Source organism: Myotis myotis, unplaced genomic scaffold (assembly GCF_014108235.1).
Source record: "Myotis myotis isolate mMyoMyo1 unplaced genomic scaffold, mMyoMyo1.p scaffold_m19_p_12, whole genome shotgun sequence".
In the NCBI taxonomy this organism is placed as follows: Eukaryota; Metazoa; Chordata; class Mammalia; order Chiroptera; family Vespertilionidae; genus Myotis; species Myotis myotis.
Window position 1 is genome coordinate 42,233,376 of NW_023416316.1, and position 15,560 is coordinate 42,248,935.

Below are 15,560 nucleotides of genomic sequence, written 5' to 3' on the forward strand. Positions count from 1 at the left end.
GGGTGGGGAACGCCCCACCTGAGGGCTGTATAAGGCCTGTGAAATATAATCATTTGGTCTGGCCCTGCAAGGCATGAGGGTGAGTTACTTACATGTTTGCCCAAACATAGGCTGATTTTTAAGTTGATAATTTGGTATGGCCCAAGAATGACGTTATAAATACCAAATGGCCTTCGGCAGGAAAAGGTTCCCCATCCCTGAGAAGGCCGCAGCAGTAACATAAGCACATGAGAGGCGGGCGAGGGGGGGAGAGGGGAGGTAATAATTGCAAGGACAACAAAAGGAAGAAAGGCCGTTTCCAGCAGGATGCCCAAGAGCCAACCCAATGTGAGAGCAGGTCTATAGGACAAAGCAAGGTACTTAGCCACACTCCCAGCAGGAGGGGGTGGGAGCTATGAATGAGCCACAGGAATAGGTAACATTGGGTAGGTCACCTGAAGGCAACGCATGAACATCAAGAAGCTAGGAGAAGAGACACAGAAGCATCAAACAGATAGACCTCAGAGGCAAGGCAGGGGAGGGTGGGGGTGAAGGGGTAAGTGATCAACCACAGGACTTGTACGCGTGCATATAAGCATAACCCATGGACGCAGACACTAGGGGGGTGAGGGCATGTGCTAGGGGGGGGGAGCGACTGGGGAGCGGTCAATGGGGGGAAAAGGAGACTTGGGTAATAGTTTAAAGTCCAGCGGTTCTCAACCTGTGGGTCCCGACCCCTTTGGGGGTCGAACGACCCTTTCACAGGGGTCACCTAAGACTGTCGGAAAACACATATATAATTACATATTGTTTTTGTGATTAATCACTATGCTTTAATTATGTTCAATTTGTAACAATGAAATTGGGGGTCACCACAACATGAGGAACTGTATTAAAGGGCTGTGGCATTAGGAAGGTTGAGAACCACTGCTTTAAACAATAAAGAATAAAAAAAGAGCAGCAGCAGCTAGGGCCAAACAAAAAGGTGTTTAGTTGGAACCTGTAGGGAGGTCATCTTTTAACATAATGCTGGTGGCCTCATCTGTGGGGCTGCTGCTGCTGCTGCAGGCTTCTGAAAGGGAGGGGCATACAGACATGGCCCAGGGGGCACCTGAGCCAACTGAAGGGTCCCTATGGGGGTACTGTGCCAGGTTAGGGTTGATACTGGTACCTCTAGGTATCTCTCTGGCCACCTGGAATGCACAGCATCTCTTTAGAGGGCCAGCTCCCAGGAGAACAGGAGACTAAGGAAGACTGAGGATGCCTCGTTCATGACAAAAAATACCCCCGCCAGCCAGCTGGCACCTTCCATATTAAAGCAATTATGCCGTGTGCGGGCATCAGTGACAATGGAGTCCGATATCCTGGGGCTCACTGTCCGGCCAGAACCTCGGGCGTGATTGCACAATTACAAGAGGCGCCTCCCTCCCTACCTGTGTAGCCAGGGCTTCCCCAGCTGTGCCCCATTGTCATCGCACAACAGGCCTATGGAGTTAGCATTCAGCTGAGCGAGAGCTGCCTCCAGTCCCTTCATCTACCCAGCCAGGAGGCTTTTCCTCACAGTCGTGTCTGCTGTTTCCGCGAAGTCATTTTCCCTTTCTGTTCCTCCTGTGGCCTGAGGGTTACCTGGCGAACAGAACCTCCATCCAGTGTCACTATCTGGTACCCACTGTTGGACGTCAGGTCCCTGAAATGAGGTCCCTCCTGGCCTCAATGTTAATCACCCTTTTGCAGTTGCCTTTCGATTTGCCCGTCTCCGAGGAGAAGCCTGTAACAGGCAGCAGCTGTCGCTACACCAGTGAGAGCATATTCCGAGCCTTCCTAGTCGGCAAAGCGCCAATATATTTCATCTATTTGCCAATCTTTCACTGGGTTGTTGGCTTTGTGCACGTGCCCAGGTGGGTGAGGCAGCTTTCTTGGTTGTAAACGGGAGCAACCCTGGCCATCTTTATTGCTGCTAAAACATCGCCGAACTTTCTAGGCAACCCTGCCCCCCTTGCAATATTCCATCCTGCTTCTGCCCCTCGATCCACTCTTCTAACGGGGGCCAGGGGGCTAAATCTGCAGCGAGTGTCGGCACCAAGGTTTTAATCTGGGCCAAAGCACCCACTTCCAGATTACTGGGGGCGACACTTCAGAAGGGGCAGGGACCCGAAACCCAGCGAGATCCGCTCCGGGGCCCGCGGTCCGCCCCAGATCTCTTCCCGGAGTTGCTGGCCCCACGAGGGTTTTCCCAATACAGCCCACTCTTTCCATGTTTGGGAATAGGAGCTGCTGGTATTTTATCCACCACAACCCCAGCACCAGGCACGTCTCACCCACCAAACCACAGCAGGGAATTGGACAGAATCCTGGGCCTTGTACCTGTGTGGACACATTGCCCATCCTCTGTCTCGGAGGTGACGGCATAAGGGACCGAGGTTCCTGCGAAAGGAAATCGTCACCTGTTCACATGATGCCATCAACATAATGAGCTCCTTTCAGAGGTCAGGCAGGGAAGTGACGCGGCACCTGGAGGCGCTAAGGACACAGCCTGGAGGGAGCAGGAGGAAGTCCCCTGTAGTCTCCCCCAGGTCCCAGGTTCTTCGCATCCCATCCCAGCTCTGTGGCTACTGCCTGTGTCTGTGGCCGCTGTTAACTTTCTTCCTCCCAGTTTTACAAAGCGGCAGGGGCAGGCTTCGGTTTCTATTTCGGTATCTTGTTCCTCAACTTTCTCAGCTGAGTTAGTAGTCAAGAGGGAGGTGAGAAAACATACATCCTTTTCCCCTTCTGGTTTCCTAACTTCCACCTTGAAAAGGCGTTGGTTACCAGCCCAGCTGCCCTTAAAGCGCCGGCCTCCTGGAGTGTCCATTCCCGGCCCTTCCTTGCACAGTGGGCCAAGGACACCCAGCAAACAGGCTCCAGCCCGGCGGCACTTTCTGGGGCCTGACACGCACACAGTGGGACAGCCCGGGGGTGCTTTCCGGGGCCCAAAACGCACACAGTGGGACAGCCCGGCGGCGCTTTCCGGGGCCCCACACTCACACAGTGGGACAGCAGGGCAGCATTTTCCAGGGCCCCACACTCACACAGTGGGACAGCAGGGCAGCATTTTCCAGGGCCCCACACTCACACAGTGGGACAGCAGGGCAGCATTTCCAGGGCCCCACACTCACACAGTGGGACAGCAGGGCAGCATTTTCCCGGGCCCCACACTCACACAGTGGGACAGCAGGGCAGCATTTTCCAGGGCCCCACACTCACACAGTGGGACAGCAGGGCAGCATTTCCAGGGCCCCACACTCACACAGTGGGACAGCAGGGCAGCATTTCCAGGGCCCCACACTCACACAGTGGGACAGCAGGGCAGCATTTTCCAGGGCCCCGCACTCACACAGTGGGACAGCAGGGCAGCATTTTCCAGGGCCCCACACTCACACAGTGGGACAGCAGGGCAGCATTTCCAGGGCCCCACACTCACACAGTGGGACAGCAGGGCAGCATTTTCCAGGGCCCCACACTCACACAGTGGGACAGCAGGGCAGCATTTTCCAGGGCCCCACACTCACAGAGTGGGACACAGGCATCCAGCACCCGAGCCGCCAGTCCCCACACGGAACCTCCCTCTCAGAGGCTTTTTTCCCCTTTCCCGTTTCTCCAGCCTCCGGGCTGGCTCCCCAATTGTGAAAATTTCCAGGGCCAGCCAGACACCCCAAAAGGAGGCTGACAGCTCCAGAATTACATCAAGAATTTGTTAAGGAGACTTACCGACAGAAGCAGAGCCTTAGGCAGCAAGGAGCTGGTGGATTTCCGAGGGAAGGGAAGGCAAGGCCTCGGTAGCCACGTGCTTGTTAAGCTGTGTGTGATCAAGGCAGTAAATAGCTTAACGGCCACTTACCTTGGCCAGAACATGCCCTTCAGGTGACATGGCCCCTCCTCGCCCCTCCTCGGGGGAGAGGGAGGTCTGCTGCTTCATAATACGGTGACAGTCACATCAAATACGGGAAATCATCCTGCCCAAGCACTGCTAAAAGCCCAGGAAGCAGAGCTTGTACCTCGAACCCCAGGGACCCCGTCCTCCCTTTGCCCCCTCTCACGGAAAGACCTCACCACACAGCTGTCCGCTGTTGAGTAAAGGGGAAAGAAAACACGCTTCACCGATGTAGGGAGAAGTCCCAACTTGGAGACGAATAGCCGGCCTTCAGAGCACCTCACACGGGCCGGGCACTGTTCCCGGATTAACTGAATTAACCCCCAGAGCCGCTCTAAGAGGTAGAAGCCACTCTTACACCCATTTTATAGAGAGGAACCGAGGCACAGAGCGTTCAAGGACTTTTATTTATGTTTCCAAGTGCCCGTTCCATCACTGAGGACTCAGCATCATACTTTTCTTTCTTGGCTCTTACAGTGCCTTCCCCCCAATTCTTCCCTTTGGCAAACTGCAATCTCCTATTCATTCAAAGCCGCCCCACCCCAGGCTACACTGGCGGGCTTTGCTTTCCCACCCTCTCTGCTCGTCCCCTTGAAGGCTGGGGTGGGGTGGATGGAGAGCCCCCCTCCAGGAGTTGCCTTTGGAAAGGTCACAGGCCTCCCTTCGTCTGGGTCCTCCGGCCAATCCAGTGCATTCAGTAGGGGCTCGATATTGACAGTGAGTGACCCCCAGGCACTGGGTTTCCTCAAACCCTCGCCCCCTCCTACCAATGATCCATCCCTTGGGACACAGCTCTCTAAAAAGCATCCTTCTTCAACCCCGGTGCTGTCCCCAGCAGGTCTCACCAGCCCGCGAGCTCCTGCGGGGTCCACCTTCCCGGCCCCTCAGAGGGAAAGGCGAGGTGCCCTTGCCCCTCTCACTTGGCTGTGCCATGAGCCATCTGTCGCCACCGACAACAGTGCTGCGCTTTCCCCCCACCCGGCCAGGCCCTCAGCCATGTTTGCATAAGACGGTCCCCAGTGACGAATGAATTTCGTACAGGGTGGGCGCAGGCTCCCCAACTTCACAAGTGGTTCTCTTGGGGCTTCCCTCCCATGGCTTGCGGTAAGAGAACGACTTCTCTTTGGTTACCCCATGGGGAGGAGGGGGAGTGAAGGGCTCCTTCCCTGAGTTCTACACTCCCCCGGAGGGCAGCACCCCTTTGGGGTCCCCCTATGTCACCAGGATGAAGGGGGATCTGCGGCTGGTGGCACCTCTCAGCAGGCTCCCTGGGGGTTCGCTGTCCCCTGTGGGTGGTGTCTGCCCCCTTGGGTGAAACCGCCCTCACCTAGGGGAGGAGGGGAGGTGAAAGGTGTGGGTGATGATAAGAACTCTGAGGCTGTGCTCATGTGCGCGCACACACACACACACACACAGAGGAGTTCATCACGCTCAGCTCACACACATCACCTCTAAGCTCCCATCGCTAAACCACCCCTTTTCAACGAGGAACCAATTTGGCAGGAGCTAGGATTTGGCGCCCTCTGCTGGAGTGACATGAGAAATGGCAAGTCCAGATAACCGCCTAGAATCCCAGAAGGTGAGCCCGGGAAGGAGGAACCTTAGCCACCAACCTCAGGTCCTTTGTTTTCTGGATAAGAAAAATAAAGTCCTAACAATGGTAGGGCTTGCCCAAAGCCACACTGTAAGCAGCAGCCTGACTGCATCTCGCTCTGCGATCAAAGCCAAACAGAGAAGGAAATGGAAGTGGAGAGGAGGGCGCTCAGTCCGGGCCTGACCACAGAACGCTTGGGGAAGCCTCCGACTGCTCTTAGCTGAGAACGCACAGTCCCCGGAGTGCAGCCTCTGCCCCTGATGGTGCCACAGCAAGGGCCTGGCACTGCTGGGCGGCTGGAGGTGGGCAAGTGCGTGAGTTTGGTTCTCGTCTGCCTCACGAGCACTGAGGCATGGGGTAAATTACTTAATTTCCTCACTGCGCTCCAGTATCCGCATCTGAAAAATGGGGGCAATCACCGTGCTGACCTCAGAGGCTGGCCCTGAACAGTGAACGAGATAAAGGGGATTGGGACTTAGAACAGAGCCTGGCTGTGGTGTCAGTGCCCGTGGGTGTTAGCCATGGTTATCTGAGGAGAGTCTCGGTGGCCGGCAGCCGAGTCAGGGTCCCCGTAGAGATACGTACTCAGAGAGCCTGCTTGCGTGGAGGTGGCCAGGCATCTCCGCAGAGTGCCCAGGTTGGCCCTCCTGGCATTCTCCAGCCCTGGTCCCGATGGCCCGGCCAACCTGTGACAGTCTACAGCCACCTGGTGGGCTGTATGGGAATAGAGAACTCATTCTCATTTAGAGAAACCCCTGGGTCCTAGAGGCTGCCCTGGTCTAGATTCTCTCCCCGGGGGCTGCCCCGGGGCCTGCATTATCCTCATCTCTCCTTAGTAAAAGAGAAACTAGTTAACTGGCACTCCTTGGCTTATCCACAGTGGGTGAGGGTGGGTGTGCAATAAAGCCTTCCCCTTCTGCTGCTTTGCTCAGATTTTTAAAAAAAATCTAAGGGGAAGAATTCATAAAAAAAAAAAAAAATTGGGTAGGTGGACAGGACACATCAGCCTGGAGCCAGGAGGGGAGCCATGGGTCTCCACTGACCCCACCCCGAGTTCCTGACCCTTCCACCCAGTGGCTCTCACTGGGTTCTGGGGGTTAGAGGGTCACAACCAATCCAGCTCGAGCTGGCCTGTTTACTGGGCTGGGCTTCTATACCTTGGACCCCAGAAGCAAGGGAGTGCACAGGGAGCCACAGCACAGCTCACCTGGTGATATGTTGACATCAGCCAGGAGTTGCCTTGTTAATGGATGTTAGGTATGATGCCAAAACCCAGCAAGCAGAAATGGCCAACGCTGCCCTTGGACTGGCACTTCCCCAGCCAGACCCAGACCCGCAAGTCTCCGAGTGTCCTGGGCACCGCACACCAGGGGCAGTGCTTTCACGCACCCCCGGAGGCATCAGCACCAGTGAGCCCACCCCCGCTTCTTCTGGAGGCCCAGCCTCAGTGGCCACTGCCACCCCCAATCTCTAAGCCACAGACAGAGTTATGTTGTTCCTGAAGACGAAGACACTAACAAAACATTATGTGGAAATAGAATTCTTAAAAATGGACTCTAAAGCTACCAAGGCAGCGGTTCTCAACCTGTGGGTCGTGACCCCTTTGGCAGTCGAACGACCCTTTCACAGGGGTCGCCTCAGACCATCCTGCATATCAGATATTTACATTACGATTCATAACAGTAGCAACATTACAGTTGTGAAGTAGCAACGAAAATAATTTTATGGTTGGGTCACAACATGAGGAACTGTATTTAAAGGGCGAGAAGGTTGAGAACCACTGTACCAAGAGAACGAACTCCCTATTGAGAGAAAAGGCTAGCCGTCAAATGCCTTTTACTAACCAAAGGCAAATTCGATGGTCTTTGGTGGCAATGGAATATTCACTTCCTTTAGGTTATGGTTGTTTGGTCAGACAAGCATTTATTTAGCCTCAATTCTGTGCCAGGAGCTGGGAATACTACAATGAACAATGACAAAATCCTGCTCTCCTGCAATTTATATTCTAATAGAAGAGACAAAAAGCAAATAAGTAAATTGCAAGTTTCTATTAAGTCATGATGCATGCTGGGGAGAAAAAGAAAGCAGAGAATATCAACAAACAACAAATCTAACATTACATTAAGAAAATAACGCACCATGAATAAATGAGATTTATTCAATAATGCAAGGCTGGTTCACTATTAGAAATCCATTAATAGCATAGTTGTCTTTTAAAATCTAAGGGGGAAAAGCATGATTATATCTATTATGCTGAGAAAAATCCAACATCTTTTCACACACACAAACCCCCAATAAAACAACACACTTAAGAACTCAGGAATTCAGGTATATTTTTTAACATGATAAAATATATATTCTTTCATCCTAAAGAAGAAGCATCAAAGGCATTTCTTCCATGTTCAAGAATAAAGCAAGGATGTCCACTAATTCTACTACTGTTCAACATGGTACTAGAGATATCAGCCAATGCAATTAGACAAGAGAAATCATGTCAAGTCATAAGAACTGGTGAATTGTGAAGGTTATTGTGAAGATTTCCTGAACTAAGTTAATAAGACAGCTCTGGAAGGACTCACAATAAATGTTGGTCATTATTATAATTTTTAAGTGTCACATTGGTGTCATGTCCCCATGCCTTAAGAGTCCCTGTGGTGGGCTTCCTTTACCTTCCCATAGTGCCATGCTGCCACAGTCCAGGGGAGAGTAAGCAGTCTGTTATGACTGACGGCAGAAGACATAGGTGAAGTTCGAGCATGCTGACATTTGCAGGTTGTGCGACCACAGGCAAGTTGGTCTACCTCTCTGGACACTGAGCTCCTCATCTACAAAACAAGGAGACAGGCCTCTGAGCTTTAGGATTATTGTTGAAAACCTCCACCAAGCAGATACGGTGCAGTGGGAGAGAGAGCTCCTCCCAGAGCAAGCGACTGCCAGCAACTCTCTTTGCTCGTCCTTTCCTGCCTGGCATGTCTCTCCACCCCATCATGAAATGCTCCTTTGGGACCAGAATTTATGCACAGTATCTGAAGATGCTGGAAAAGCCTGCCCACACCTGGGACCTACAGCCACCCTGCAAGAGAGGAACGATGACTCATTCTGAATGAGTGAAGGTTCCTGCAGAGACGGAGCTGGAAGGGTTGTGGTGCCTTTGGCCCCAGACCTGGCTTCCCTGGCGGAGGCCCCAGGGAGGAGAACCTGGTAAACAAAGATGCCCTTGTCCAGGCCCCTTGCCTCCCCGTCCCCCTCATTGTTCTGTCCTGCATCCTGCCGCCTGGGGGAGGTGGCCATGTGCTCCTTTGTTCTGCTTCCTGATTTCCTCTCTGCTGGGTGGAGGTGCAGGTGCCTCTTCCCCTGGCCATTCTCCTCATCCCAAGGGACTCGCCAGAAAAAGCCTGTGAGGGGAGCCATGGGTGCAGAGGAAAGCATGTCTGTCTGCCTGTCCCTCCTCCCTCTCCCAGTCCTCTTCTCCCTGTCGCCAGGCCTCGCACACACAACGGGCTCCGGTGAAACTGGGACGCTCAGGCCAGAGTAGGTCCCCGACCATCGGCACTCGGAGTGTGGGTCCCAGACCTGGCCAAGGCCAAGTTCAGATTAGGACGGGGCTCTGCCACAGTAACTTGACAGAGTACCATTACGCCTGTTGAATCCAATAATTTTTAAAGGGGTTTGAATGAACGATCAAGTCATGAAAAGACCTGGAGGAAACTTAAGTGCGTACACATTACTCAGTGAAAGAAGCCAAGCTGGAAAGGGTACGTGCTGCATGATGCTCACTGCTACGTGGCATTCTGGTAAGTGCAATCCCATGGAGGCAGCAACAAGTCCAGTGGTTGCCAAGAGCGAGGGGGAAGGGAGGGAGGAATAGGTGGAGCACAGAGGACTTGGGGGGCAGAGAACTACTCTGCATGATACTACAAGGATGGACACGTAGTATACATTTGTCCGAACCTCTAGAATGTGCGGCACCCAGAGTGAACCCTAATGTAAACTTTCAGTGACATTGACATGTCAATGCGGTTTAGCAATAGTAACTAATGTACCACTGTGGTGGGGGATGTTGATCGTTGGGGAGACCGTGCATGTGTGGGGGGGTACATGGGAAACCTCTATGCTTTGTTTTGCTGTGAACTTAAAACTGCTCTAAAAATAAAATCTCTTTAATAAATAGTATTACTAATATTATTACTAATATTTCATTTTCCTGGTAAATCAGTGCTATGCACCGAATGTTTATATCCCCTTACAATCCATATATTAAAGCCCTAATCCCCAATGTGATGGTATCTGGCCGATAGCCATGATGCGCACTGGCCACCAGAGGGCAGGTGCTCAATGCAGGAGTGGAAACCACAGGCATGGAAACATGGAACAGACTGATGAGTCTCAGAGGGAAGGGGGATGGGGGAGGGTGGGAAGAGATTAACCAAAGATCTTACATGCATACCAGAGGACTGGTGCACAGATTCGTATACCAGTGGGGTCCCTCGGCCTGGCCTGTGGGGATCAGGCAGAAACCAGTTCTTCGACATCCCCCAAGGGGTCCCGGATTGCGAGAGGGCACAGACCAGGCTGAGGGACCCCATCAGTGCACGAATCCATGCACCAGGCCTCTAGTTATAATATATTGTCATACACACACACACACACACACACACACACACACACACACTAGAGGCCTGTTGCATGAAAAGATTCGTGCAATAGGCCTTCCCTTCCCCTGGCTGCCGGCACCAGTTTTCCACCGGCACCCGGGACCCAGGCCTTCGCTCCGGCCGGAGCCGCCTTCAAGCCTTCGCTGCTCCACCAGAGCCGCCTTCAGTCTTCGCTCTGCCACTTCATGCCTATGTATGCAAATTAACTGCCATCTTTGTTGGCGGTTAATTTGCATATCACTCTGATTAGCCGATGGTGGGCGTAGCAAAGGTATGGTCAATTTGCATCTTTGTCTATTATTAGATAATATTTTTAATTTTAATATTCCTTAAAGTCTGAGAAGCAAGACAGAAGTCAGTTTTCTAACTTCACCAATACCTTCAGAGGCTGGAATGACATGGACCATTTCCCTGGCTGTGAGGTCGAATCTTCAAATCCTCCTGCTATGGCTCAGCCTTTATGTTCTTTCCTCTTCTGGTTGTTGCTGGAAATTTCCCTTTTCTCGTGATGGCTGAGACCACCTCCATGACAGGCATCCACCTGTCTTCCCTGAGCCTTCACAGAAGGTGGCGAGGTCTGTGTGGCAGCTGGAGGTGAGCTATAGAAGCTCAGAGGGAAGGTGGAAAGAGATGCAGCTGGGAAAATGTCCTCCTGCAGTAAGAAAAAAACAGAAGCCCGGAAAGACCCGGCCTGGGTGGAGGAAGGCCAGGCCTTGTCTCTCAGCCTCGGGAGAGGAACAAATTGGTGGGCTGAGAATTCCTGGCTTGACCCTGAGACACTAGGTCGGGGGCAACGAAGCAGCCATAACGGAGAAAAGCAACCAGCCTGGCTATGTGGGTGGTCTCTGGGTGTCAGAGAGCCTGGGTGAGACATGGAGACCCTCAGAGAGGTGGGGGCTTACCTCAGGGAGTGGGCCAGCCCGCAGTGGGCAGCCATGGTGCTAACAGTGGGGACTTCTAAAGAAATGGAGAGACTGTTCGCTTACGTGGGGAATTCAGTATGTGAGGGTGAGGGGTGAGCACAGAGACTGTCGTTCTGGGAAACCCCTGGGAACCTCCACAAACACAGCTCAGCCAGGGCGGTGGGCAGACCGTGGGTGGTTTGCAGGCCCCCAGTCCCCCTCATTTGCACACCTGCCTCCACAATCCACTTTCCGCCCCAGTTCAGTACCTCCAAACAATCCTTCCCTTCTCATTTCTCAGTCCCCTGACCTCATGCCAGTTCCCACTCTGCAAAGTTCGTGGGCTTGGAGCCCAGGATGTCTGTGCTTCCATGAGCCAAGCTCGAAGTCTTCACAACCACTCTCTCAGAGAAACAAGAAATGGCAAACAGCTACTGTTTGGGAGCCGGGAACCAGAGTGGTTTCTGGAGATGGGCTCCTGGGGTGTGAAGGGCATCACTGCCACAGACCTTCTGAGTGACCTTGGGCAAGTCACTGAGCCTCATTTTCCTTGTCTGTGAAATGCGGACACTCACAGCTCCCCCCTTCAGGCTGTTGTGAGGGTGAAATGAGACTGTGTAAAATCTCCAGCACAGGACCTGGAGCACAGGCATCCTTGTTCAGCTCCTCACCTCCTTTACTCCATATCCTGACCTAATCCAGCCTCCACTATGCATGGTGATCTCTTGAGATGCAAATGAAATCTGTTACTCCTGTTGAAAACTCTCCCATGGAGCCTCACAGTTAGCATCAAGCCCAGCCTGAGCTCCCCCTACCTCTCCCCTCACTCAGGGCTGCTTCCACAGCAGCCTCTGGTGCTGGAGGCCTTTGCCTTGGCTGTTCCCTCTGCCTGGAACACCCTTCCCTGCCCCTCACAGTCAAGTCCAGTTTAAATGTCATTTCTGCAAAGAAGCCTTCTCCAACCGCCTCCTTCCTTTTTAGCACTAATGCCCAATCTGTAATCACTTCACTGATTTATTGCTCACAGTCCCACTACAAGGCAGCTCCACGAAGCCTTTTGGCCAGGCGCCTGCTGAATGCATAAAGGACACATTGTTATGCACGGGGATCAGGTGCTTTGGAGATGAAACTGGCCTGTTGGCCTGCCCGAACCTGACCACCACTGCTCCAAGTTCCAGCATCTCCGTGAGGTAAGGTGTGGCCCCGTCCGCGTACACAAACGTCGTACACTGAGGCCAGAGGTCCAAAGTAAACATTTTATTCTCAGTTCTGCCTTAGCCATCTCTAGTTTTGCAAGCATGAGTAAATGGAATCAACAAGAATACTCCCCCTGAATGTCTTTCATTACGATTTGTCAGTGAAAAAGTTCCCTGTTTTTCCTAAAGAGAGCGATTGCAGGGCAATCTATGCAGGGACTTGATGATTAGAGCATGGGGTTGATCATCCGTGCTTTACACCAGCCCGGCTGGCGTGGCTCAGTGGTTGAGCGTCGGCCTACGAACCAGGAGGTCACGGTTCGATTCCCAGTCAGCGCACATGCCTGGGTTGCGGCCGATCCCACTGGGTGGCATGCCAATTCCTCTCTCACGGAGCAGCGCGTGGCCGCAGCGTCTATCAACAGCAGCCCAGCAGACCTGCCCCCAGTGACAGGGCTGGACGAGGAAGAGAGCCACAAGGTGGTGTGTGGGCCAAGATTCATTAACCCACTCCGGGGCGGGGCCAGCAGAGGGGGAGAGGGATGCTGCCTTCACAGCCTCCAACCTGATGCATCCAAACCCAAATGAGCCCGGAAGAACCCTAGGCCAGCAGAAAGGTGAGCCATAGAGTGAGGTCCTCTGAAGGGCCCCCCTTTTAGAGCAGTTCCTAGAGGGGGACCCCTACCCCCACCCTGGACACTGCATGGTGAGGTGGGGATCTTTCCTTCCTGCTCCTGAGGTTCACAGGACAGTCTCGCGAATGACACCGATGAGGCTGTGTGGCCGCTCAGCTGCCCGCCGGGGCCTCCTCTCCACTCTCGGCCTCCCGGCCGCCACGAAGGTGCTCAGGTCCCCGCAGCTCCACAGGTGCAGCACGCCGGGCTGTCTCCGCGAGGGCGGCAGGTGGGCCCTGGGCGGGCTGGGCTGCAAGGGGGCCATTATCTTTGAGAGAAGGAAGAGGGTGGGGAGAGGTTAAGCTTCACCGGAGGTCCTGGGTCTGCCTCCTACGTCCATCCCTGTGATGCTTAGTTGCCTTGAGGAAGAAAAGAGGGCGTTCTCCCAAAGTGGAACCCACATGGAATTCCAGAGACTTAACAGAGTGCCTCTTTTCTCAAGTTTCTAACACATTCCTCAGATGTCCTGTGGTTTCACAGGTAGCCCTGCCTCACTTCCCTGACTCATCTATTGCAATGTCCTGCTTTATCCTGAACATTGCTCATCACTTTCCCCAGTTTCACTGTGGCCTCACAAGAAGGGACGGGAGCCTGTCAGAGACGCGGGTTCCCAGCTCCCCGCACATGTGAGTGAGGAGTGGGGCGCAACACCTGTACTTGCAACCAGAACCCAGGCCATACTAACGTACTCAAACATTTGGTACCTGTTATTTGGCATTGTGACCAGGTAATGAGTTTATAAAATGTCAACCAAAACCAGTGATGCTTCTAACCGATCAAATAGCCCTTCAATAAACAACATAACAACTAATCCAGTTTATTTGTAAAAACTCCTAAGAATGGTTCTACTGCTAGATCTATTTTTGGCCATGTGCCACATACATAACGTTAAGGACAACATAATATGACTTATTTTGTAAAAATGACAAAAGCATGATAAATCCCTCACCCAACTGGGATGGATGAGGGGAGAGCTGCCCAGTGCACAGAAGTCTGTTACACTGCACAGCCCGTCTATGACCTACAACACTGTCAGCGGCCTGGGAGAAGCCCGGTGCTTGGTTAGCATCTACATCATAGAGCAATCGTTGGGATGATGTTTTGTTTAGTTTGCACCATTCAGAATTGTTTCTTATCCTCACCCACGGACATGATTTTTTAAACTGATTTTGAGAGAGACGGGTGAGAGAGAACATCGATTGGTTGCCTTCCGTACGAGGATTGAACCCACAACCTAGGTATATGCCCTGACTGGGGATCAAACCCACAGCCTTCTGGTGCAGGGAACAGTGTTCCAACCAACTGAGCCATCTAGTCAGGGCCCATTGTGAGACGTTAAGGTCACTAAAAAGTTAACCCTCCAAGAGATGAGATGTCAGATTTGCTAACACTCCATGATTCTGTCTGTCTTTAGGGCCTGTCCTTGTTTCCTGAGTAAGAAGAAAATTCCCACATTCATAGCTATCGACTGTTGTTACGTGTAAGTTAGGAGAAGTGGTTTTGAATTGGTGAAACTTGAAGAGGATCTACAAATGCATCCTAATAATGTAGAGAAAGTGAGAATGTGCAAACGCTGGGAGGCTCCAGCAGATGGCCCAGGTCTACTGCACCAGTCCCAGCACCTGAACTGCGATCCAGGCCCAGTGAATGCTGGTGGCGACAGCACCTGTTGTCTTCTACCCACAGTGATGTCCCAGCGAGCAGGGCTTGGCAGAAGGTCCAGACCCCCTGCATGGCAGATGCTCTGGCTCTTACCTCACCAGAGCTCGGCAGCCTTTCAGTGACGCCAAATGCTCGCTCCTGTTTAGTGGCTACTGAGGCTGCACAGGGGAAAGGAGGCAGGAAGTGACGTTTTGCACAGACCAGGGACTCCCGGACGTAAATGTCTCCCCTACGTGGGATACTACCTAGAGCCTGACCCAGGGCCATGGGCCAACCACTCTTTCAGAAAGCAGACAAGAGGGTCCATGGCCCGTGCACCTCTTCGTAAGAGGAATCGGACTGCTCTCGGGCTCCCCTAGGGGCTGGGAGAGACTCTGACTGTGGCTTCTGTTAGAAGCGACTGGGAGGTAGAAAGGGGAACAGAAAGGACAGTGAGAAGGGGATCGGGTCAAACTGCCTTGAAATTTTACCCAGGATCCCGGTGCTGGTAGCGACCTGAGAATCAGCCCATCTCAACTCAGGAAGTGTCTGCTGGGCACTGGCTGCACGCAGCCAGGTAGCACCGCGGCCTTCGCCACCACCCCACGCCCCTGGAGCAGTGCAGTCAACGCCCCCAAGGTGACCGCTTTTAAAAAGAGGTGGGTAATCGAAGATGTGGCCCATCCCCAGTTCTTATCAGAAGGAAAGTCCCTTCATTCAGAAACACAGGTGCAGGACCACCTCATGCAGCCCTCCACTTTCACGTGAGAGACCTGACGTCTAAGAGGATCCTTCACGCGCCCACTTGTATCTTTTCCCCTGTGGCTTCCACTCAGGGGATCGCGTTGTACGATTTAACCTGGAAAGAAAGGGTGTGTGTTCCATGCAGGCCTATCAGCTTAGATATCTTGCCAAGCATTTCACGGGAATGTGAACAGTTCCCAGAATCTTGCCCATATTAAAATTCAGGCGTGTCCGTCATTGTCAAAGGGCTGAGAAAACATGCCAC

The 15,560-nt window shown here is 52.9% G+C and overlaps 1 protein-coding gene across 3 annotated transcripts in view; it reads right to left on the bottom strand.

Annotated features, from left to right (window-relative positions):
* Positions 1–12,282: 12,282 nt before the first annotated feature.
* Positions 12,283–15,560, bottom strand: part of FAM189A2 (family with sequence similarity 189 member A2) — a 55,112-nt gene continuing 51,834 nt past the window's right edge. For 2 of the 3 annotated variants that reach the window (XM_036330892.1, XM_036330891.1), the window contains one exon: positions 12,283–13,178. In XM_036330892.1, the coding sequence (XP_036186785.1) occupies positions 12,978–13,178 (201 nt within the window). In that variant the 3' untranslated portion in view covers positions 12,283–12,977. Of the gene's footprint in view, positions 13,179–13,207; positions 15,411–15,560 lie in introns of those variants that run through there. The other variant, XM_036330893.1, reaches the window with a different exon arrangement.